The sequence below is a fragment of the Peromyscus eremicus genome, chromosome 9 (assembly GCF_949786415.1).
Source record: "Peromyscus eremicus chromosome 9, PerEre_H2_v1, whole genome shotgun sequence".
Lineage (NCBI taxonomy): Eukaryota > Metazoa > Chordata > Mammalia > Rodentia > Cricetidae > Peromyscus > Peromyscus eremicus.
The window spans coordinates 65,629,259-65,651,977 of NC_081425.1; the positions used below are offsets into that span (position 1 = coordinate 65,629,259).

Below are 22,719 nucleotides of genomic sequence, written 5' to 3' on the forward strand. Positions count from 1 at the left end.
AAAAAAAAAAAGGAACTTGCAATAATCCTCTTGCCTCTGCTGAGGTCACAGGTGTGAGGTGCCATGCCCAAGTTTGGGAAAGACTTTTGAATGTTTATTGTAGGATGTGGTGATATTTTATTTGTGCTGAAACGTGGTATTTTATTTGTATGTTAAAAAATAAAGTTTGCCTGGAGATCAGAGGTCATAGTCATAAACAGAAGTCAGGCGGTGGTAGCCCATGCCCTTAATCCAATCACATGGCAGGCAGAGTCTCTGTGCGTTCAAGGACACAGCCAAGTGTGGTAACACACGCCTTTAATCCCAGTATCAACCATAGAGACCTAGAGGTCTGTATAGACAGGCAGTGACGAGGAAGTGATGTGGCTGGGCTTAGAGCCAATGAGAAGGCAGAACAGGAAGGCAATAAAGGTGCAGGTTAGACAGGAAGAGGTTCTCTTGGGAAGCTACGGCGACGTGGTGAGCTAAGGTTAGTTGACGGTTACGGCTCTGATCTCTATGGCTTGTACTTTTGTATTTGGCTCTGTGTTTCTTTTTTTTTTTTTTTTTTTTTTTTTTTTTTTTTTTTTTAAAGATTTATTTATTTATTTATTAGGTATACAATGTTCTGCCTGCATGTTATCCCTGCAGGCCAGAAGAGGGAGCCAGATCTCATACTAGATGGTTGTGAGCCACCATGTGGTTGCTGGGAATTGAACTCAGGACCTCTGGAAGAACAGCCAGTGCTCTTAACCTCTGAGCCATCTCTCCAGCCCCCCTGTGTTTCTTATTTAATAAGACTGTTTAGAAATTCGTCTACAATAGGAAGAGTGGCTTCAGACTTTAATATGGAAAATGACACAAATGTTTATTGAGGCCTAGACAAAACTAGGACAAAGAAGTGTATTTTACTTACCTTTTTAATGTAGTGATTTTTTTCAACTGTGCCTGCTTTACACTGTGTTGTCCAGGCTGCCTGTAGCTCACTGTATTAGCAAGACTTCTCTCAACCCCTGTCACAGCCTCCCGGGGGCTGGGACAGCCTGTGTGACTGTGTCCTCCTCGGTCTGTCACTGTGTCCTCCTCTGTCTGTCTGTGTCCTCCTCTGTCTGTCACTGTATCCTCCTCTGTCTGTCACTGTGTCCTCCTGTCTGTCACTGTGTCCTCCTCTGTCTGTCTCTGTGTCCTCCTCAGTCTCTCTGACTTTGGACACTGAAATAATTCCCTCTGTGGCTAGCAGGTGGCTCGGTGGAAGAGGCCTGTGTCACAAGCAGAATGATGGGAATTCAGTCCCTGGGACCCACATGTGGAAGAAATGGCCAGGCAAGGTGACACATGCCTTTAATCGACCCCTGCAAGTCTTCCTCTGACCTCCACACAGGCTGTGGCATGCATATGCGCACAGACAAATAAAAACACAATAATTCTTTTTAAAAAAAGAAAGACAAAAAGGAATTAACTTTCTTTGTTTAAATTACCTAAACAAAGACTTTGTAAACAGAGAATGGCGTTGGTTAGGGAGGGACGGTGGAGGCTGCCTGTATGAGGCCACTCTTCAAAGAGTGTTTTGGGTTTAATTTCCCAACCTTACAGCCATGGGTACTCAGATGATGGAGATTTGGGAACATGGGGACCTGCGCTTTCTCTTCTTACCTCCCCTACTATGTGCTTCCCGTTGATGAATGCCTCGAAGCCACACACGGCTGCCTTGTCATCCAAAGGAAAGATATATTTGGCCTCAATAGGCACGTGACTTTGATTTGTGTATGTCTGAAACACAACGACCTGAAAGAGGAAGGGGAAAAAAACTCTGCATAATTGATAAAATCACATGGAACATTTGCAAGAACAGCTAGTGAAAATAATTATACACACTTATTTCCTAAAATGTTTTTGTTTTGTTTTGGTTTTTTCAGATAGGGTCACATGCAGCCCAGACTGGTCATGAACTTGAACCTGAAGCTGGCTTTGAACTCAGGACCCTCCTGCCTTCCTTCGCTTCCCAAGTGCTAGGATAACAGGTGTGGACCACTGGCCACCGTTTAAATCCCTTAAATTTTCAACATGCCCTCCAAATTCACAAGCCTGGTTTCTGGGGTTTCCTACCACCACAAGGGACTGTTCATGCCACATGACCCAGGGCACCAGCTGCATATTTAGATAGTTATATACACCTGACCAGAGTAGAAGTCAAAAAGCCCCTCTCATGATAAGAATTTTGCTACCTCCCAAGTGTCATGAGGCTGGGGACATTCCTGGCCCTATGATGGGGCCATGCCCAATAAGTCCATAAGAAGCTAAAAATGTAAGTGGAAAATGTGTTTAATGAGTAGATTTTAGAATAATAGACAATTGGTCTTCTGTGTCTGCAGATGCCAATTCCATGATGGAATCAACCAACTACAGATAGAAAATTAGGAAAAAAAACATGTGTTTGTATTAAATAATTAATTTAAAAAAATTTCCCTTCCATTATTCCTTAAACAAGTGACATATGTATTCAATGTATATTTCATTTAGTTCATATAACTGCAACCAAATTCTCATTTATATTCTTATATAATTTATATTCATTTAATTACCTGTCATAAAACCACAAAAAGCATACCTGGGCTACAAAGTCTATTATTCTTCCTTTGATGTGAACACTTTCAAGAGGGACAGAATTGGCAGATGCGTCCTGGAGGCCAGCTTTGACGTTGGTGAAGGGCTTGATGTCTGGTAACTGGAAATCTGCAACTCACAGACACGTCAGCTTTAAAACGGCTACGTCTCTGTTGGTATCACCTTCATCCCTATTACCTACTCCATTGTTTAGACTTTATAGTTAGGAAAAGATGGAAAAATAGTATTATACTCACAGTATTCTGTGAGTTTTTTTTGTTTAACGTGAGATCTCCCTATGGAGCTAGCCTCATCTGCTCTCCACAGGAGAGCTGCCTGCCTCCCTCGGCCTCACAGGTGCTGGGATGACAGGTGTGTGCTGACACATCCAGCTGTTCCTTTATCACATGTTTGTCTTTTTGCTTTTGGGCTGGCAGTGCTCAGGGTTGGACCCAGGCTTCACACAGATGAAGCAAGCTCTCTACCAAATGAGCGACACTCAAAGCCACTGTAGTTTTTAACACTCGGTTATGAAATTAAACCCAGGGAGGAATGAACTCTCAAATACATTTCTCCTTTTTTATTTCATTAAAGAAGTATTTGATTGGGCTGGTGAGCTAGCTTATTGAGTGAAGGCATGTGCTCTCAAGCTTGACAACTTGACTTTGATCCCCAGGGCCCATGTGGGAAGGAAAGAACTATTTACCATGGATTGTCTCCTGATCTCCACATGTGTGCATGTCCCCGCACACGTGCACACATGCGCGCGTGTGCGCTCACACACACACACACACTCTAATACTTTTTTTAATTATTTAATATTTATTTGTGTTGAAGACCAAAGTAGGACCTAAATCTTTCTTCTTTCCAAAAACCACCTCTTTGCTTCATTGATTCTTTGTATTTTCTTGTTTTCTGTCTGCTTCTATTTTTAAATTATTTAAATTTTATATTTTATGTATATAGGTGTTTTGCCTGCACGTATGTCTATGTATCAAGTATGTGCCTGATGCCCACAGAGGCCACAAGAGGGTGTAGGATCCCCTGAAACTGGAGTTTCAGATGGTTGTGAGCTGCCATGTGGATGCTAGGAAGTGGATCCAGACCCTCTGGAGGAGCAGCCAGTACTCTTAAGCGCTAAGCCATCTCTCTATCCCTCTGATGAATAGTTCTCTTCCACTGTGATAAGATAGAAAACACGGAATCCTTTAATTTTTCTGATATTTGTAAAGATAGACAAACTAACCAGAAGAAAGATAGAAAAACTCAAATAAAAATTAGTGATGAAAGAGAGTCATTATAACAGTTACTAATCAAATTCAAAGCCATTATGATATACCTTAAAAAATTCATGCCACTAAATTTGAAAAAACCTACATAGAAATGGATGAATTTCTAGGTGTATATAATCTACCAAACTTTTAAGAACATTTTCATCTTTGTGTATGGGTGTTTTGCCTGTATCTGTGTCTGTACACTAGGTGTGTTCCTGGCCTGTGGAGGCCAGAGAGAGCATTGTATCCTCTAGAACTGGAGTTACAGACAGTTGTGAGCTGCCATGTGGCTGCTGAGAACAGAACTGGGTCCTCTGGAAGAACAGTTGGTGCTCTTAACCCCTGAACCATCTCTCCAGCTCCCGATTGACCAAATTTAAACCAAGATTAGATATATAATTTAAGGAGATCTATAAGAAGTAAAGAATGATGCAGCAATTAAATATTTCATAACTTAAAAAGCTCAGGCCCAGATGTATCCCCTGCTGAGTTTACCAGACCTTCAAAGAAAAACAAATAGCCATACTTCTCAAACTACTCTATAAAACAGGAAAGGGAAAACACTTCCAAACCCTTATGGACTGTGTATCCTGGTACCAGAGCCACACAACGACAGCAAAGAAAACTGTATCCCAATCTCCCCAATGGACACAGCCACAAAAAAATTCCTAACAAAATATTTCCAGGGATGATCCAACCTATGTAAATCAACAAGCATAATCACATAAATGGCCTCAAGAACAGAAAGCACACTGTCATCTGGACAGATACAGAAAAGGCATTCAACAGCACCCAACCCCTTTTTATGATAAAAGTCCATAGGAAACTCAGAATAGAAGGAGCATATCACAACATAATAAAGGCTATATACACCAAGTCTATAGTACCATTATATTATCTAGGCAAAAGCTCAAAGCATTTCCACTCAAGTCAAGAACGAGACAGGAAGTGTCCACTCTCTCCGCTCTTACTCGGTACAGTGCTGAGAGTCACACCCAGAGCAGCAGATGGGAGACACAACAAAAGGGATGCAATGGGAAAGAGAAGAGCCAGCGTACCCTTACTGCGGACACTATGATTCTCTATAAAAACCCCAAATCCCCACCGGAAAATCCTTAGAACTGATAAAACATACTGAACAAAGAGGTAGGATTAAAAATTAAAATAGAAAAATCTGTAGCTTTTGTATATGCCAATAACAAGCATGTTGAGAAAGAAATTGGGGGAAACAATCCCATTTCTAACAGCTTCAAACCCACCACCATCCTGGAATAAACCTAAGGAAGTGAAAGATCACTAACAAAAACTTTAAAACACTTAGAGGGGGCTGCAGAGAGGGCTCAGTAATTAAGAGCACTTTCTGCTCTTCTGAAGAGTCCCAGCACTCACATGGGGGCTCAAAACAACTGCTTTTAACTCCAGCTCCAGGGGATTCTATGTCTTCTTCTGGCCTCTGCGGGCACCTATACACATTAGCAGGGACCTTGAACATGGAGGAAATTCTGATCCTCCTGTCTCTCCGCCTGTGTGGTAGCCCACAAAAGCTTCCTAGTGAGATCTGAACTTGCTTTACACAGCAGGGCTGCATTAGGGGCTGTCTGGACCACATGCATGGTCACCAGGTGTCTGGAATGGTCTGCACTTGGCTGTGCTGGGGGGAGGTCTTTTGCTCCACCCCTTGGCATTCCTTTAAAAGTCCTTTAGGGGGTTGGGGATTTAGCTCAGGATTTGCTAGGCAAGGCCCTGGGTTTGGTCCTCAGCTCCGACAAAAACAAAAACAAAAACAAAAAAACAAAACAAATAAAAGTCCTTTAGTAGAGACAGAAAGGGCTGGTGGGTTTTGACCCAGGCCCTCCCGAGCTATCTTGTGTTTCTGTCAGTCTGTCTCCTCTATATTTCTATCTACAAATTCCTCATTTCTCCCTACTCAAGAATGCTCTGGGGAAAAAGAGGGAGCTGATCTTCCTCACGCCTGCTGAGATTACATGCATTCTCAAACGTTAGTTTTTCTATTTCTGCCTTTTAAAACTTGAGGCTTTGAAGCATCATCTTGAAGTCTAGAATTGTATATTACTTGAAAGACTTACATTTAAACACACACATAGATACAGAGGTCTTGAGACAGACGGTCTCAGTAAGCATAGCGAAATTCAAACTTAGCTATGTGTATTCCCTGATTAGCACTTGAATTGATCAGTCACTATCATTCATTGTGCCAAAATGGCTTTTGGAGCAAAATGAAACTAGAGTTTTCAGTCCAAGGAAGTCTAAATCAAACTACTATAGCATACTGAAAAATTATGGGCTGGTGCACATCTTGAATCCCAGAATTTGGGAGGCAGAGACTGAAGGATCTCTACGAGTTCCAGGCTAACCTGGTTTATTTAATGAGCTCCAGGTCAGCCAGGGATACATAGTGAGACCCTGTCTCAAAGCAAACAAATAAAAAATTAATATCCTTTATTAACTGATATAAAAATACAGATATGGCTATTTATCTATAAATAGGCAATGTCTTGTTAGACAGTTTGTTTAATGACTCCTCGTGAAAAATTTAGCAGTATCTCCTTCAACAGATCTGAATGCATACATTTCCAATTAAAAAAATGATTTGGATAGGGTGGTGGTTTGAAAGAAAATGACCCCCAAAGGAGTGGCACCATTAGGAGGTGTGGCCTTGTTGGATTAGATGTGACCTTGTTGGAAGAAGTGTGTCACTGTGGGGGTGGGCTTTGAGGTCTTCTATGCTCAAGCTACACTCAGTATGGCACACAGTTCACTTCCTGCTGCCTGCAGATCAAGATGTAGAACTCTCAGCTCCTTCTCCAGCACTGTGTCTGCCTACATGCTGCCATGTTTCCCACCATGATGATAATGGACCAAACCTCTGAAACTGTAAGCCAGCCCCCAATTAAATGTTTTCCTTTATAAGACACCAATGTCATGGTGTCTCTTCACAGCAATAGAAAACCCCAACTAAGAAGGTATAGAGACCTGTTATCCTTCATGAGACTGAGGGAAGAGAAATGAAAAATTCAGAGCCTGTGTAGACTACAGAGTGAGTGCAAGGGCAGCCTAGGCAACTTTAAAAACCTTGTGTCAAAAATAAATAAAAGTGAAAAGGGCTGGGATGTAACTCAGTAACAGAGCACTTACTTGGCTAGCATGTATGAGGCTCTTTGCTCAATCCTTAGCACAGGAAAGAAATAAAGGAAAAAAGGACAAATGAAAAAGCCCTTGGATGTGGGGCTCAGTGGTGGAGTGCTTGTTCAGCATGTCCAAGCATCTGGATCAGTCCCTAGCATCACAACAGACATACAAACTAACAAACCCAAACAAACTTGGTTGTCAATAGAAGTGCTAGCTTTGGGGGAGGGGTATTGTTGGGGGTGGGGAGGTGGGGGTCTTGCTGTGTAGCCCTGGCAAGCCTCAAACTTGTAGCAAGCATCCTCCCTAAGCTCCCAGGTGCTGGGATTATAAGCATGTACCATCATGGCTGGCTTCTAACATGTTTTCACTGTTTTTTTTTTTTAAAGATTTATTTATTTATTATGTATACAGTGTTCTGTCTGCATATACACCTGCAGGTCAGAAGAGGGCACTAGATTTCATTACGGATGGTTGTGAGCCACCATGTGGTTGCTGGGAACTGAACTCAGGACTTCTGGAAGAACAGCCAGTGCTCTTAACTGCTGAGCCATCTCTCCAGTCCTGTTTTCACTGTTTTATTAGGTGATGTTATAGGGGCCATGGTCTTCCAGGAAATTTGTGTTTTCTGCTATTTGACCTAAGTGTGCATTACAATTTGTGGGCCTCTTTCTCTTTTCTCATTCATCCTTATTGCAACATTTAACAAGAACATGTGCTTATGCCCATCTGAGAGGTCAAATGTCCAAGAAAATGCCACTTGCTAAGTGGGAGTCACAGTCAACACAAGCTTCCTGACTCTATAGCCACATCTGCTAATATTATCCACCTTTACTATAGTACTCTGACCTCATTATATGGATATTGTATTTGGATATTGTAGCACAAATCTTAAAGGGTCTTATTAATAAAAACAAACCCGGAGCCAGCTATTGGGGTGAATGCTGGAAGATCAGAGAAGCAGAAGAAGCCACAGCTTCCTCAGCCTTGCCAGTTCCTCAGCTGATCCTGTTTCCTCAGACTGGAAGCCTCTGTGTCCTCATCCAGAATGAATCTCAGCTGAACTGATGCTAAAAGCCTAAAAGCTTAACCAGCTTTAGTTCCTGGTCCTCACACCTTATATACCTTTCTGCTTCCTGCTATCACTTCCTGGGATTAAAGGCTCTTGTTACCACACCTGGCTTTTTCCAGTGGTGGCCTTGAACTCACAGAGATCCAGACGGATCTCTGCCTCTGGAATGCTAGGATTAAAGGCGTGTGTGCCACCATTTTCTGGCCTCTATATCTAGTGGCTGTTCTGTTCTCTGACCCTAGATAAGTTTTTTAGGGTGCACAATATTTTGGGGAACACAATATCACCACAGGATATAGTTCATCTCCTAAAGGTTCATGTGTTAGAAGCTTAGTCACCAGGGTGTGATGTTTCGGGGTGGACAGAACCTTTATAAAGTAGGACCTAGTGGGAGTTTGCTGCTGGTCTCATTCCTACTCTGGCTGACTGTCTCATGGGGTGATCTCTCCCTCTTGCCCATGTTTCTGTTGTGAGACTATCTGCCTTGATGTCCACATCAGAGCCAAGCTGATGGCAGCACCAGGCCCCTGAACCTCTAAAACTGTAAGCCAGACAAGCCCTTCCTGTTTTGGTTTGTTTTGAGACAGAGGCTTGCTATGTATGTAGTCTAAGAGGCCCTGGAACTCAAGCCCCTCCTGCCTACTGAGTCCAATCCCCAGGGCCTACAGGTGAAAAGAGGAAAATCCTTGCATGTTGTTCTCTGACCTCTACACCTGCATCCACACAGACACACACAAACACACACAACACACACATAAGCAAATATTACAAACATTTTTTCTTTATAACACATCTAGTATTTTGCTATAGCAACAAAAAACAGAGACCTCTAAAATGAATTGCATTATTAGGCCATCCCCAAGAACAAGGCAACTTAGGCATGCCAGTGACAAGGCGGGGGTTTGAGATCACGTAATCTTTCTTAAGCATCTTGGTTTTTATATGTTCAAGAAAAAAGGTACAATGAAAAAAGGAGGTCATAGATGCTGCTTACCAAAAATGAATATAACTGTTTTTGAAAAAAAAAAAAAAATCCTTTTTTTTTTTTTTTGGTTTTTCGAGACAGGGTTTCTCTGTGTAGCTTTGCACCTTTCCTGGAACTCACTTGGTAGCCCAGGCTGGCCTTGAACTCACAGAGATTCGCCTGACTCTGCCTCTCGAGTGCTGGGATTAAAGGTGTGCACCATCACCACCCGGCAAAAAATCCATTTTATATTATCTCATAAAAAGAGAGCTCAAAGAACTTGTCTTACCTTCAACCTTTGAAACATTTGAAGGCTCAGCTCTGGGTTCCTCTAATTCAGTATTTTCATAAGGATGGAAGTCCTTTACTTGATCTCCAGGAATGCAAAATTTAACAATGTATTTCATTTTAACTTGATTAGTTTTATAAACAACAAATTCGTCATCCTAGAGCAAATGGGAATCGATAAGAGATAAATAAGCACAGAGAAGAGCAGCCAGATGTTCCCAGAGAAGCATAAACTCCTATTTGTTAATTTAGCAAAGACTGGATTTGGGTGGTGGATGGCTGGGCATGACTTACATGGAAATATATTTGATAAAAATAGAAGCAACCCTCTGGGGCTGGTCTTTGCACATTTGAGGCCCATTTTGTCTGTTTTGGCTTTTTGTTTGTTTGTTTGCCCGACTGATTTTAAGTGCTAGGCAAGGGCTTGGCTACTGACCCATTACCCTGGGTCTGTGTGTCTCCTGAAATAAAATACCTCAAAGTCTGTAGGGACAGACACCATTTCCGAAACTCCGTGCACACTGTCATAGCCCGGTGGTGCCTCAGTTAAAGAAAAATCCTTCTTGAATAAGTCCATACACTTCCCCAGGGCAACGTCACAGATAACGAGGAGTCTGGAGCCATCTGTCTCTCCTGCGTGTGAGTACTTAATGCTCGTACTGCGTGAAGAAGGAAATAAAGCACAGGTTATAACGGCTACGGCCAGCCTCACTTCATTGTACAAGAAACACGGGTTGGCCAGCTGAAATCCAAAAACTGTGAATGAAAATCTGAAATGACTTTGAAATTGAAAACTCTGAGCACTGGTGTGACACCACAGTTGGAACAGTCTACCCCTAACCTCGTGATGGTTGCAATCTGAGGGATGGCACACCAAACATATCGTATAAAATCACCAGCAGGTAGCCAGGTGGTGGTGGTGGTGGTGGTGGCAGTGGCGGCGGTGGCCCACGCCTTTAATCCCAGCACTCGGGAGGCAGAGATAGGTGGATATCTGTGAGTTCGAGGCCAGCCTGGACTACAGAGTTCCAGGACAGCTAGTGCTGTTATACAAAGAAACCTTGTCTGGAAACAAACAAACAAACAAACAAAAAACAACAACAACAAAATCACCAGCAGGCTACATTTATCAGGTGTAGAAACATAAATGAATTTCACATTTGGATTTGGGTGTTCCCAAAGGTATCTCATCATGCATATACAAATAATCTCAAATCTGAAACAAACATCTAATTCCACAGACAAGGGATACTCAAGCCTGAATTGTCGAAAGACTTTCTAGGGAGAACCTTCCAAAGCGTACCACCATTGCAGCATCTCCAAAGACACAAGTTAGACCGTCACTGTGAAAAGTTGGGCAGGTGCACATCTATAGCCCAACACTCAGGAGATTTAGGCAGGAGGATCAGGAGTTACAGCCGGCCTAGGTTACATTGGAAAACCCTGTTGAAGAAGAGAAGGAAGAGGAGAGAAGACAAAGAGGAGGAAGAGAGTGGTTCATTATGTACTTGTTTAAGAACTTTAGCGTGGGACACATCTATAATTCTAGTTCTTAGAAAGTTGAGGCAGGAGGATCACTACAAGTTCCAGGCTAGCCTAGTATATATCGTGAGTTCCCAGACAGCCTGGGCTAGACCCCCATGAGACCCTCTCTCAAAAGAATAAAACAAACAAAATCTTGGGTTGAGGTATGATAGTGTCCTTCTTTACGGCAGTTAAAGCTCTTTGTTCTCAGGGACTCAATCTGTGTCAGCTCCTAAAAATACTATACTGTGCTGCGAGGAATGCCTGAGGAATGAAGAAAAAGAAAAAACTTTTTTTAAATGAAAATAGCTAGTTTACTTTACAACCTCCCCAGCCCCCCGCCCCCCCCCCCTTTTTTTTGGTTTTTTGAGACAGGGTTTCTCTGTGTAGCCCTGGCTGTCCTGGAACTCACTCTGTAGACTAGGCTGGCCTTGAACTCACAGAGATCCACCTGCCTCTGCCTCCCGAGTGCTGGGATGAAAGGTATGTGCCACCACTGCCTGGCCACAATCCCATTTTAAAGAACAGATGAGAAATGTGTGAGACAGCGGTAAATCAAAGCCACAGCCAGTTTGTTTTCTTTTTCCCTTTCTTTTTTTAAAATTCTTCTCTCATACATTCCATCCTGACTGCAATTTTCCCTTCCTTCACTCCTCCCAGTCCCCTAAACACCTCCCCTTTCCTCCAGATCCACTTCTACTCCACTTCCCTTCAGAAAAGAGCAGGCCTCTAGGGAATATCAACCTAACACAGCGTAACAAGTTGCAATAAGACTAGGCACAGACCCTCATATCAAGGCTGGGTGAGGCTACCTAGTAGGAGGAAAAGGGTCCCAAGAGCAGGCAAGAGTCAGAGACACCCCCACCCTCACTGTTAGGAGTCACACACACACACACACACACACACACACACCACACACACACACACACACACAAGACCCAACAAGCTACACAACCACAACATATATGCAGAAGATCTAGTATGTCACCAGACATGCTGATTGTCTCTTCAGTCTCTGTAAAACCCTGTGAGACTTGCTTAGTTGATTCAGTGGGCCATGTTCTCATGGTGTCCTCAACCCCTCTGGCTCCTATAATCCTTCCTCCCTCTCAAAGAAAAACCATTTTGTTAGTTAAGAATGCTGTATTGAAGAAAAGAAAAGAAAAGAAAAGAAAAGAAAAGAAAAGAAAAGAAAAGAAAAGAAAAGAAAAGAAAGCTTTGCTGCACTAAAGCTCACGAAGATCGTTAAATATTAAGCAAGTAAGTGCTGGCCAAAGGAAAGAGAGGCATCCTATTCTCATAACCTCTGAGTCAACATGGAGAGTGACATTTCCTTGTGACAACCAGATCAGAGATTGGGACTCAGCAGCTTTCTCTCTCTCTCTCTCTCTCTCTCTCTCTCTCTCTCTCTCTCTCTCTCTCTCCCTCCCTCCCTCCCTCCCTCCCTCCTCCTTCTTTCCTTCCTTCCTTCCTTCCTTTCTTTCTTTCTTTCTTTCTTTCTTTCTTTCTTTCTTTCTTTCTTTCTTTCTTTCTTTCTTTCTTTCTTTCTTTCTTTCTTTCTTTAAGACAGGGTCTCGTCGTAGCTTAGACTGGCCTTGAATTCACTCCAGGGCCAGGGCTAACCATTAACTCTGAATCCTCTTGTCTCTACCTCCCTTGTTTGAGGATTATGGGAGTGTGCTACCATGCCTGAGGGGCCTGCTCTTTTTTTCCCAGAGAAGGGGGTCTCACAGCTACCATACTAGCACCCTACCAACTGTTTTGCCTGCATGTATATCTGCAAACTACATGTGTGCCTAGTGCCCATAGAGGCTGGACAGACACACATGCAGGCAAACACTCAGACATGTGAAAAAAATAACAAATATTTTTAAAGATTAAAAAACAAAACAAAACAGGATAGGGCTGTAACTAGTTGGTAGAATGCTTGGTTAACATGTGAGGCCTTGGTGTCCATCTCCAGTACCTGACAAACCTAGTGTGTGTGTGTGTGTGTGTGTGTGTGTGTGTGTGTGTGTGTGTGTGTGTGATGGCTGGACACCTGGGCCATGGCATGACTGTGGAGGTCAGAAGACAATTTTGTGGAGTCACTTCTCACTTTCCACCTTTATATGGATTCTGAGAATTGAACTCAGGTTGCCAGGCATGTGCTCTAAGAGCCTTTACTGGCTTGATGGCCCCTATACTATGTATTTTAAAGAATAACAAGGAGCTGTGGGTGGTGGTGCAACACCTTTAGTCCCAGCCCTTGGGAGGCAGAGGTAGGCAGATCTCTGTGAGTTTGAGGTCAATCTGATCTATATAGCAAGTCCTAGGCCAGCAAGGGTTATACAGGGAGACTCCATCTCAAGAAAAATTAAGTAACAAGGAGACAGAGTCCACTAGATGAGTGGGAGAAAGTAGTGGTCAGCAAAAGCAAGCATGGCTGGTGTGATATTTGAATGAGATGTCCCCCCCCCCAGTGAACACCTGGTCCCCAGGGGACAGCACTGTTTCTGAAGACTCAGCAGTGAGTGGACTTATTGGAGGAAGTGTGTGCTGGGGGCTGGTGTGATATTTGAATGAGATGCCCCCCCCCCCCAGTGAACACCTGGTCCCCAGGGGACAGCACTGTTTCTGAAGACTCAGCAGTGAGTGGACTTATTGGAAGAAGTGTGTGCTGGGGGCTGGTTTTGAAGTTTCAAAGCCTCATGGCATTTTCAGCGCACTCTGTTTTGTGTTCAGGATGTGAGGCCTTGGCTTCCTGCTCAAGTCAAGTCTCCACCATCACGGACTCTAACTCCCAGGAACCACTAGCCCAGACAAACTCTTCCTTCTATCGGTCGTCTTGTGGTGTTTTACCGCAGTAACAGAGAAGTCACATACACCGCTGGCCTGCAAAGGCCTGCTCCCTCATTTGTCCTTCTTAAGTTCCATGTCCTGAGGCAAGAGCCCCCTGGTGGCCTTCAGGTCCCCACCTATGATATGAGAGGGGTCTGGGGGTAGAGGAGGTGAGGGATGCTGGAGAAGATCCAGCCAGGAAATATATGTAAAAGCTGAGGTGGGCTGGCAAGATGGTTCAATGGGTAGAGGAGCCTGCTACCAAGCCCGATGACCCAAGGTGGATCCCGGGGACCTACTTGGTGGAAAGGAAGAACTGACTGGAGGTCAAGTTCACCTCTGACCTCCACAAATACACTGTGGAATGCCCATGTCTCCCCCACCCCCACCCCACACGCACATCCACACATCCACACCCTAAATAAATAGATGAGTAATAAAAAATTTTTTTTAAAGGCCCAGGGGAAAAGAAAAATACTAAGAAGATTTCAAACACAATTTCCCAAACGTTCCCCACAGAAGCCATGCTTTTACAGTATGTTGAGGGAACTGACTGCTTTCAATGATGTGTTTATGAGTGAGAGACTCCCTCACTAAAGAAAGAGAAGGAAGTTTGCAGGGAGGCCTCAGTGGTGGGGGATGAGACAGAACACGCTAACCTGAGTGAGTCGCTGAAGTAAATCCCGCTCCCCAGATTTCCAGCATCTGTTCTTTGCACGCCGCGGTCTTCGGCTACTTTAGGTAAAAGCAGCCCTCTGAAAGAGAAGGGCGGGATCATGATTTACCAGAAGAAAGGACTCTTCCACACAGCCTTCAAAAATCAGTGACCAGGGGCTGGAGAGATGGCTCAAAGGTTAAGAGCACTGGCTGTTCTTCCAGAGGTCCCGGGTTCAATTTCCAGCACCCACATGGCAGCTCACAAACTGCCTGTAACTCTACCTCCAGGGGAATCTGACACCTCACACAGACATACATGTATGCAAAACACCATTGTACATAAATAAAAAAATAAATCATTAAGAAAAAAAAATCAGTGACCAACAGCAAATTCACCTGTCTTTACAAACCTCAGGTCAGAGTTCAGCTGGCCCTGCATACCTGCAGTCAACCAGTCATGGATTCAAAATATTCAGAAAAAAAATTCATCTGTACTGAACATGTAGATTTTTCTTGTCATTAGTTTTAAACCACACTTCCTGGCAACAGCTTTCATAGCATTCACACTGTATCAGACACAATTAAACCATGTGCATATAATTTAAAGTACATGGGAAAACCTACTTCTGTTCTATATGGATTCTACACCATTTTATATAAGACCCTTGAGCACTGGAGGTTTCGGCATCTGAGAAAGTTCTGGAAGTAACTCCATAGATCCCAAACACGACTGTAATCTCCCAGAACAGCACATGCCATAGCCTGTTACAGCTATAATTGTTTCTCTAACACTGACTTGACCACATAGGTTCCTTGGCCATGGCTCCTGCCTCCTCCAGGCAAGACCCCAGAGTAAGCCAGCCCAATGCTGACTGATTCTCTCCACTGCTCAGGATCTTATACAGGTTCCCACTGGACTTCAAACATTCAGAATTCTCTCAGCACAAAAACATGGCCTTCTCTACACAGACAGGCCAAGACAGGTTTCTGTTCTTGATTACAGAAATATCAATTGTTTGAATTTTGCACCAGAAGACTGAATAGATTTTATAAGATGGCTTTTGGGATTTTGTCCTATAAAGACAATTTTCTATACAATTAATTAATTTGTTTTCTAGCCCTTGGGATTGAACCCAGGACCTCACTCATGCTAGGCAAACACTCTACCACTAAGCCACATCCCCAGCCCTTGAGTTTCAGCTTCTTCTTCTTCTTCTTCTTCTTCTTCTTCTTCTTCTTCTTCTTCTTCTTCTTCTTCTTCTTCTTCTTCTTCTTCTTCTTCTTCTTCCTCTCCTCCCTCTCCTCCTTCTCCTTCTTCTTCCTCTTCTTTTTAGACAGAGTCTCACTAGGTAACCCTGGGAGACCTGGAACTTGCTATATAGACCAAGTTGGCTTTGAACTCACAGAGATCTGCCTGCCTCTGCCTCCAGGATGCTGGGATTATTGCATCACCCAGGTGGTACCTCTCAATTTTCCTAGGTGCTTGATTAAGTGACCAAAATATACTCATAATTCCCCTTGCCCCTGTAACTTCAGCTTCTCCTCCAATATTAAGAAATTATTCAAAGCAACCAGAAAACTAAGGTTGTGCTTTGGATAAATAACTTACATTCCCTGGACACTCTGACTGTGAAATGTAGACTAGCTCTTTTTTATATGAGGTCATTGTGAAGGAGCAATTTATTGTTTTGGTTTTTGGTGTGTGTGTGTGTGTGTGTGTGTGTGTGTGTGTGTGTGTGTTCATTTGTAGTTTTGTTTTTTGAGCCAGGATCTTGGTACATAGCCCTGGCTTACTGTGGAACAATCTTTGTACACTGTAAATACGTATTACTCTCATTGGTTAATAAAGAGCTGACTGGCCTATAGCTGGGTAGGAAGAGATTGGGTGGGAGAGCCAGACTAAGAGAATGCTGGGAAGAAGAAGTGTGTGTGTGGGGTATCTGAGGAGTCTCCAGGAGATGTAGAGGAAGCAGGAGGGACATGAACATGCCCTACTGAGATAAGGTACTGAACCACATGGTAGAACATAGATAAAATATGGGTCAATTTAAAATGTAAAAGTTATCTAGTAATAAGCCTGAGCTATTGGCCAAGCATTTATAATTAATATTAAGTCTCCATGCATTTATTTGGGAGCAGCTGCTGGGACAGGAAAATTCCACCCACACTGGCTGGCCTTGAATTCATTCTGTAGCCAAGGCTGGGACTGAACTAGATGCAATCATCCTGCCTCAGCCTGTTGAATGCACCACGCCCAAATTTTAAGGAGCAATTTATACCTATGTAGAACACTTAAAAAAAAACTCACAAATATATAATAGATAATCACAAATACAAAATTTAAGTGAAATATAATTTTCTGTATGTATAGATTTGTTGCTTTTAACTAAAAAGCCCATGTGATTTATTTGCTTTGGTATTGTTTAGGGTCAAAGACACACAATTTAGACAAAAGTAGACAAGAAAGGGGAATATTTCACATTCATGAGTCTGAAAACTAAAAACTAAAGATGGCATGTCTTACCGGGACAAGATTCCAAGAATGTTCCGTACACGAGATCCATGAAATAAGGGCCGCACATTGCCCAGTTTGCTTAAAAACTCTGTGGCTTCATTCACTCTGCCAACTCTAAATATCTGCAAGACATCTACTGGACTTTCACTGGAAGAATTAGAAGAAAAACCTTGAGGTCATACAGTTAGAAGAAAAGCAAAAATTATTAAGTGAAATCTCAAGAAAACTCAGATGTCCATGGTTCAGCAGCTAAAGGTGCTTGCCAGTAAGTCTGATGGTCTCCAGAGCCCACATGGTAGGAGGGGAGAGCCAACCCTGACAAACTGTCCTCTGATCTTCAAGAGCACACTGTGGCAAGTGCATGCATTTACACACACACACACACACACACACACACACACACACACACACGTTTTGCTTTCTGTTGCTATGATCAACACCATGACCCAAGGCAAGAGGAAAGGGTTTATTGTTTTCGTTTTTGTTTGGATTGTAGGTTACAGTCTATCACTGAAGGAAGCCAAGGCAGGAACTCAAGCAGGAAACCTAGAGACAGGAACTGGAACAGAGACCACAGAGAAATGCTGCTTACTGGCTTGCTCCCCATGCTCCCCATGGCCTGCTTTCTTATACAACCCAGGACCACATGTCTAGGGCTGCCACTATCCACAGTGGGCTGGGCCATCCATACCAATCATTAATCAAGAAAATGTCTCAGAGACCTGCCTACAGGTCAATCTGATGGAGGTAGCTCCTCAATTGAGGTCCCCTCCTTCCAGATGACTCTAATTTATGTCAAGATGACAGAGATGGGGCTGGCAGGCAGAGAGAATATATAGGAGGAGAAATCTAGGAGGAGAGAGCAAGGAGCCAAAGAAGGAGGAGGACTCCAGGGGCCAGCCACCCAGCTACACAACCAGCAATGGAGTAAGAAACCAAGAAAGGTATACAGGAATAGAAAAGGAAAAGCCCAAAGGCAAAAGGTAGATGGGATAATTTAAAGTTAAGAAAAGCTGGCAAGAAACAAGCCAAGCTAAGGCTGGACTTTTACAATTAAGAATAAGCCTCCGTGTGTGATTTATTTGGGAGCTGGGTGGCAGGTCTCCCAAAAGAACAAAAACAAACAACAACACAACACTGTTACTGATCCCAAGAGACTTGCTTTGTGCTTACCCATGATTACTCTGCAACAGTTCTTTTCTAACCCTGGAAAATTCTTCAGTATTCTGTTCAACATGCTCAATTTTGCATCTCAAAGCTCGGTATTTGGCAAGAGATGGCGGGTTGGGTTTGGATAAATTAGTTTCACAAACATTCACCATGTCTCTTATTAGCTGTGGGTAGAAATGGTACAGAGATGTTAGAGATACCACATATCAAAGTTAATATCTATATTACATTAATATTTTCCACAAAGATAAAAATTAGTTTTTTCCCCACGAAGTTTTTGATTAACATTTGGTATTGGTAGTATACTAAACTGAAGAAATGCTGGGTGCAAAGCTGGGTGTGGCTCACATCTGTAACCTTAGCACTTGGGGAGAGGCAGGAGGATTGCCATGAGTTCAAGGCTAGCCTAGGTTAAATTCCAGGCCAGCCCAAGTTGCAGTGTAAGACTGTTCTCAAAAGTAAAAATAAAGTTTCTAAAAATCAGAAGGCTTGGTACAATACCAGTTTTCCTGGCTACTTGGGAGACTGAGGCAGGATTACTTGAGCCCAGGAGTTGAAGGCTAGCCTGGGATGCATACAGAAATCCCCATCTCAAATATAGATAGATGATAAATAAATGGTAGGTAGGTAGATAGATAGATAGATAGATGATAGATAGATAGATAGATGGTAGATAGATAGACTGACAGACAGATGATAGATAGATGTTAGATAGATAGACAGATGTTAGATAGATGATAGATATAGAAGATAGATGGATAGATAGATGGTAGATAGATAAATAGATAAAGAAGATAGATGGATAGATGGTTGATAGATAGATAAATAGACAGATAGATAGATAGATGAGATAAATGAGAAAGAATTGCCTCACTGATAGCATAGTACAACTGTACATTAGCATAGTACTTTAAATTATTTACTTTTCCTACTTCTGTGTCAAAATGCCCAACAAAAGCAACTCAAGGATGGAAGGATTGCTTTGGTTCCTGTTTTAGGGAGGATACAGCCTGTCATGGCAGAGAAAGCATGGTGGCAGGATTCTGAGACTGCTGGTCACACTGTCTGCAGATGGGAAGCAGAGTGAGATGGAATGCTGGTGTCGGTACACTTTCTCCTTTTCTTCAGTCTTGGACCCTGGCCCATGGGATGCTGCTGCCCACATTCAGGGTGAATCCTCCCTCTTCAGTCACACAATTCTGGAAACGTCCTCACAGATATGTCAAAAAGTGTGACTCGAAATCTCAACAAATTGACATCAAGAGTGCACACAATCATCACGCGCATCACATTTTGTTTGTTTTGTTTTTTTTACTTCTTTTGAGACAGGGTCTCTCTACATAGCCCTGCTGTCCTAGAACTCACTATGTAGACCAGGTTGGTCTAGAACTCAAAGAGCTCCACCTGCCTCTGCCTCCTGAGTGCTGGGATCAAAGGTGTGTGTCACCTTGCCCAGCACATGCATCATGTTTAAAAGATTTGTTTGTTTTTTATTTTATATGTATAAGTATTTTGTCTGTATGTAGATATGTGTACTGTGCACATGCCTGGTGCTGGTGGAAGTCAGAAGAGGACATGGGATCCCCTGGAACTGAAGTTATGGATGGCTGTGATCCACCGTGTGGGTGCCGGGAACCGAAACTGGGTCTTTGGCAAGAGCAACAAGTGCTCTTAATCACCGAGCTATCTCTCCAGCTCCTCCTCTTTTTTTCTCTCCTGAGACAGGGTCTCATGTATCCCAGGCTGGCCTCAGATTTGCTATGTAGTTGAGACTGCCCTTGAACTCCTGATCCTTCTGCCTCTGCCTCCTTTGAGTGTTGGGATCACAGATGTGCACCACCATGCCTGGCTTTATTCACCGTATAGATTTATTATTATTATTATTATTGTTGTTGTTGTTGTTGTTGTTATTATTATATTTTTGTTTGTTTTTTGAGACAGAGTCTTTCTACGTAGCTCTGGATATCCTTGAACTTACTCTGTAGACCAGGCCGGCCTCAAATTCACAGAGATTTGCCTGTCTCTGCCTCCTGAGTGCTGGGATTAAAGGCATACACCATCACACACAGTTTTATTTTATTTTTTAAAGACTTATTTGTTTTATTTTTATCTGTATGAGTATTTTGCCCACACGCATGTATGTATATCACACACATGTCTGGTGCCCATAGACACCAGAATATGACTGAGTCCCCTAAAACTGTAGTTAAAGATGGTTGTGAGCCACCATGTGGGTGCTGGGAACTGAATTCAGATGCCCTGAACGAGTGGCCAGTGCCCTTCACCACTGGGCAATCTTCCCAGCCCCAATTCACCATAATTTAAAGACATGACCCTGCAACACATTTAAACTGAACTCGTTGTTCCAGGGGCATACCTGACAAAGGTCCTCTTTCTGAGCTAACAGCCTCGGGTTAATTTCTTCTGATGCCGGGTGCTTGTGAGGAATCAGTCGGTAGAAATCGGCCATCGCCTTTTGCAGCTGCTCTGCTGTGTCTCCATTCTTCAGAGCCGATTTTACGAGAAGGAGAATTCCCTCTGCTTTACTCACCTACAAACGGAAAAGCAAATATGACTATTAAAAATTCAAATCCTGATAATCATAGAAGAGACGTGCATAAAAATACCTAAAGTAGCTGCTGGAGACATTGGATCTATGAGTTTTCTACAGATTGCTGACTCTGCTACAGTTTGGGCCTTTTGAAAAATAGAATATCTTTTATTAGCTCTTTCACAGTTTCAATCCTGTTAGTTTGGGTCTTAACTGTTTTACTAAGGCCCGTGTTTCAAAGCTTAGTCCCTAGGGAGGTGCTTCAGGGAAGTGGGGGGACCTTTAGAGGAGGAGCCTAGTGGAACCCTAGTCTACTCTTTCCTTTGGTTCCTTGGCCTTGAACCGAGTGGGTTCTGCATCACTATACACTCCTGATATGATGCGCTGCCTCATCAGAAGCCCAAAACAACAGGGTCAATCTACCACAGCCGGAGATCTACTAAACTGTGAGCCATAAGAAATCTTCTCTCTCTTAGCCGGGCGGTGGTGGCGCACGCCTTTAATCCAAGCACTCGGGAGGCAGAGCCAGGTGGATCTCTGTGAGTTCGAGGCCAGCCTGGGCTACCAAGTGAGTCCCAGGAAAGGCGCAAAGCTACACAGAGAAACCCTGTCTCGAAAAACCAAAAAAAAAAAAAAAAAAAAAAAAAAAAAGAAATCTTCTCTTTATAAACGAATTGTCTCTGGTATTTCCTTATAGCGATGGAAAACTGACTAACACAGCCTCCAAAACCAGTGCCGACCTTAAGGTATGGCTCAGCTGTGGATGATGCTGGGAAGGGAGATGCTTGCAAAACTGGTCTCAGCTTAACTGTGGGGAACAACCAGGGGCTCTTCGCTTCTTTCTTTTTAAGAACAATTTTTAAGCTATCCTTGGACTGTCTCACACATGTATGCAGTTGGATCACGCCTCCTCTCATCCTCTCCTGTTCCTTCTGGGTCCTTCTTCTTCTCAACACGTCCCCCTGCTACACAAACACCTTCCTAAAAATGACCCACCGAGTTCACTTAGGGCCGCTTGCGTTTGTCCAAGTGCAGGGTTATTCTCCGGATCGTGGGCAACTTATCCGTGGCTACACCTCTGACGAAAAATGCAGCATCGTGTACTGCACATATGTGAACACGAACAGACAGGAACACAAAGGCACCGGTAGGAGACTTGCTTTTCATAGAGAAACGTAGAGCGATGTCAACATCGAACCAGGGCCATGTTCCTAATTATGCCAGTGCGGTAAGAACCGAACAGCAGGGAATCTGTTTCTCCCTGAAACAATCAGTTTCATCCCACAGGGAGGGCTGCCTGTGCTATCTGACTACTCATTTGGAAGAGTTGGATCGTTGGGAATATCTTCTGTCAATCATGTGTTTTTTCAATCACCGTTATACATGGTGGAAAAGAGAACAGCATGTCCTGGTGTGCTAGAGCAAGCCTGCCTTTCCTAAGACGGTGAGAAGGTGAAAGGCTGAAGGAGTTGTTTGTAAGTAGGTCAGGATCTGGATATCTAAGTGGGGGCCCTACCACTCTGTCCCTTGGCACCATGCTTAGGCCCATATTGACCATCACTGAGAACTGACATGATGGGGACATCTGGTTCTCTTGATGATCCCTTTCTTCAGAGAATGAGGAAAGAACAGTGAGGGGTGGGCTTCAGAGTAAACCACCAGCACGTGACTGTCAGCACGAGTGTTTACACCAATCCACCAGGAAGTAGGTTCCATTCAATGACTTACGTCATTCAGGCTTATGCTGTTCACTGGCTTGAGAAGTGTGTGTTCCAGGTGTCCCAGAGCTTCTGCCCAGACCATCTCCACCAAACGGCTCACCTCCTGGCTCAGAGTGCCTGAACTTATGACCTCCTCCAAAAGCAACTGAAACAACAGAGCGACAAAGAATTACCACCAAAAAAAAAAAAAAAAGTCCTCGTGAGCACTTTGTGTAAGACGGACAGAGGAGCTGGCTGTGGGTCAATAGTCAAGCACCTGCCTAGTGTGTCCGAGACCCTGGGTTCCACTTCCAACCTCACAAACAACAACCAACCAAACAACAGTATAGACCTGGAAACGAAGTATAAGGAAAAATGGCAGTGTCCAAGAGAGGCACCCGCTCCCAGAGCCAGACACATGGCTGGAAACAGCTTGAGTGCCCCTCAAGGCTCG

At 43.4% G+C, this 22,719-nt stretch overlaps 1 protein-coding gene across 1 annotated transcript in view; it reads right to left on the bottom strand.

Moving 5' to 3' along the window:
* The window catches only part of Parp4 (poly(ADP-ribose) polymerase family member 4), an 88,462-nt gene that overhangs the window by 51,401 nt on the left and 14,342 nt on the right, over positions 1 to 22,719 (bottom strand). The window contains exons 8-16 of the mRNA XM_059273074.1: positions 22,294 to 22,431; positions 20,392 to 20,565; positions 18,018 to 18,178; positions 16,854 to 16,991; positions 14,332 to 14,427; positions 9,804 to 9,987; positions 9,330 to 9,486; positions 2,588 to 2,712; positions 1,633 to 1,764 (exon numbers count right to left, since the gene is read on the bottom strand). Coding sequence (XP_059129057.1) covers positions 1,633 to 1,764; positions 2,588 to 2,712; positions 9,330 to 9,486; positions 9,804 to 9,987; positions 14,332 to 14,427; positions 16,854 to 16,991; positions 18,018 to 18,178; positions 20,392 to 20,565; positions 22,294 to 22,431 — 1,305 coding nt within the window. The remainder of the gene's footprint in view (positions 1 to 1,632; positions 1,765 to 2,587; positions 2,713 to 9,329; positions 9,487 to 9,803; positions 9,988 to 14,331; positions 14,428 to 16,853; positions 16,992 to 18,017; positions 18,179 to 20,391; positions 20,566 to 22,293; positions 22,432 to 22,719) is intronic.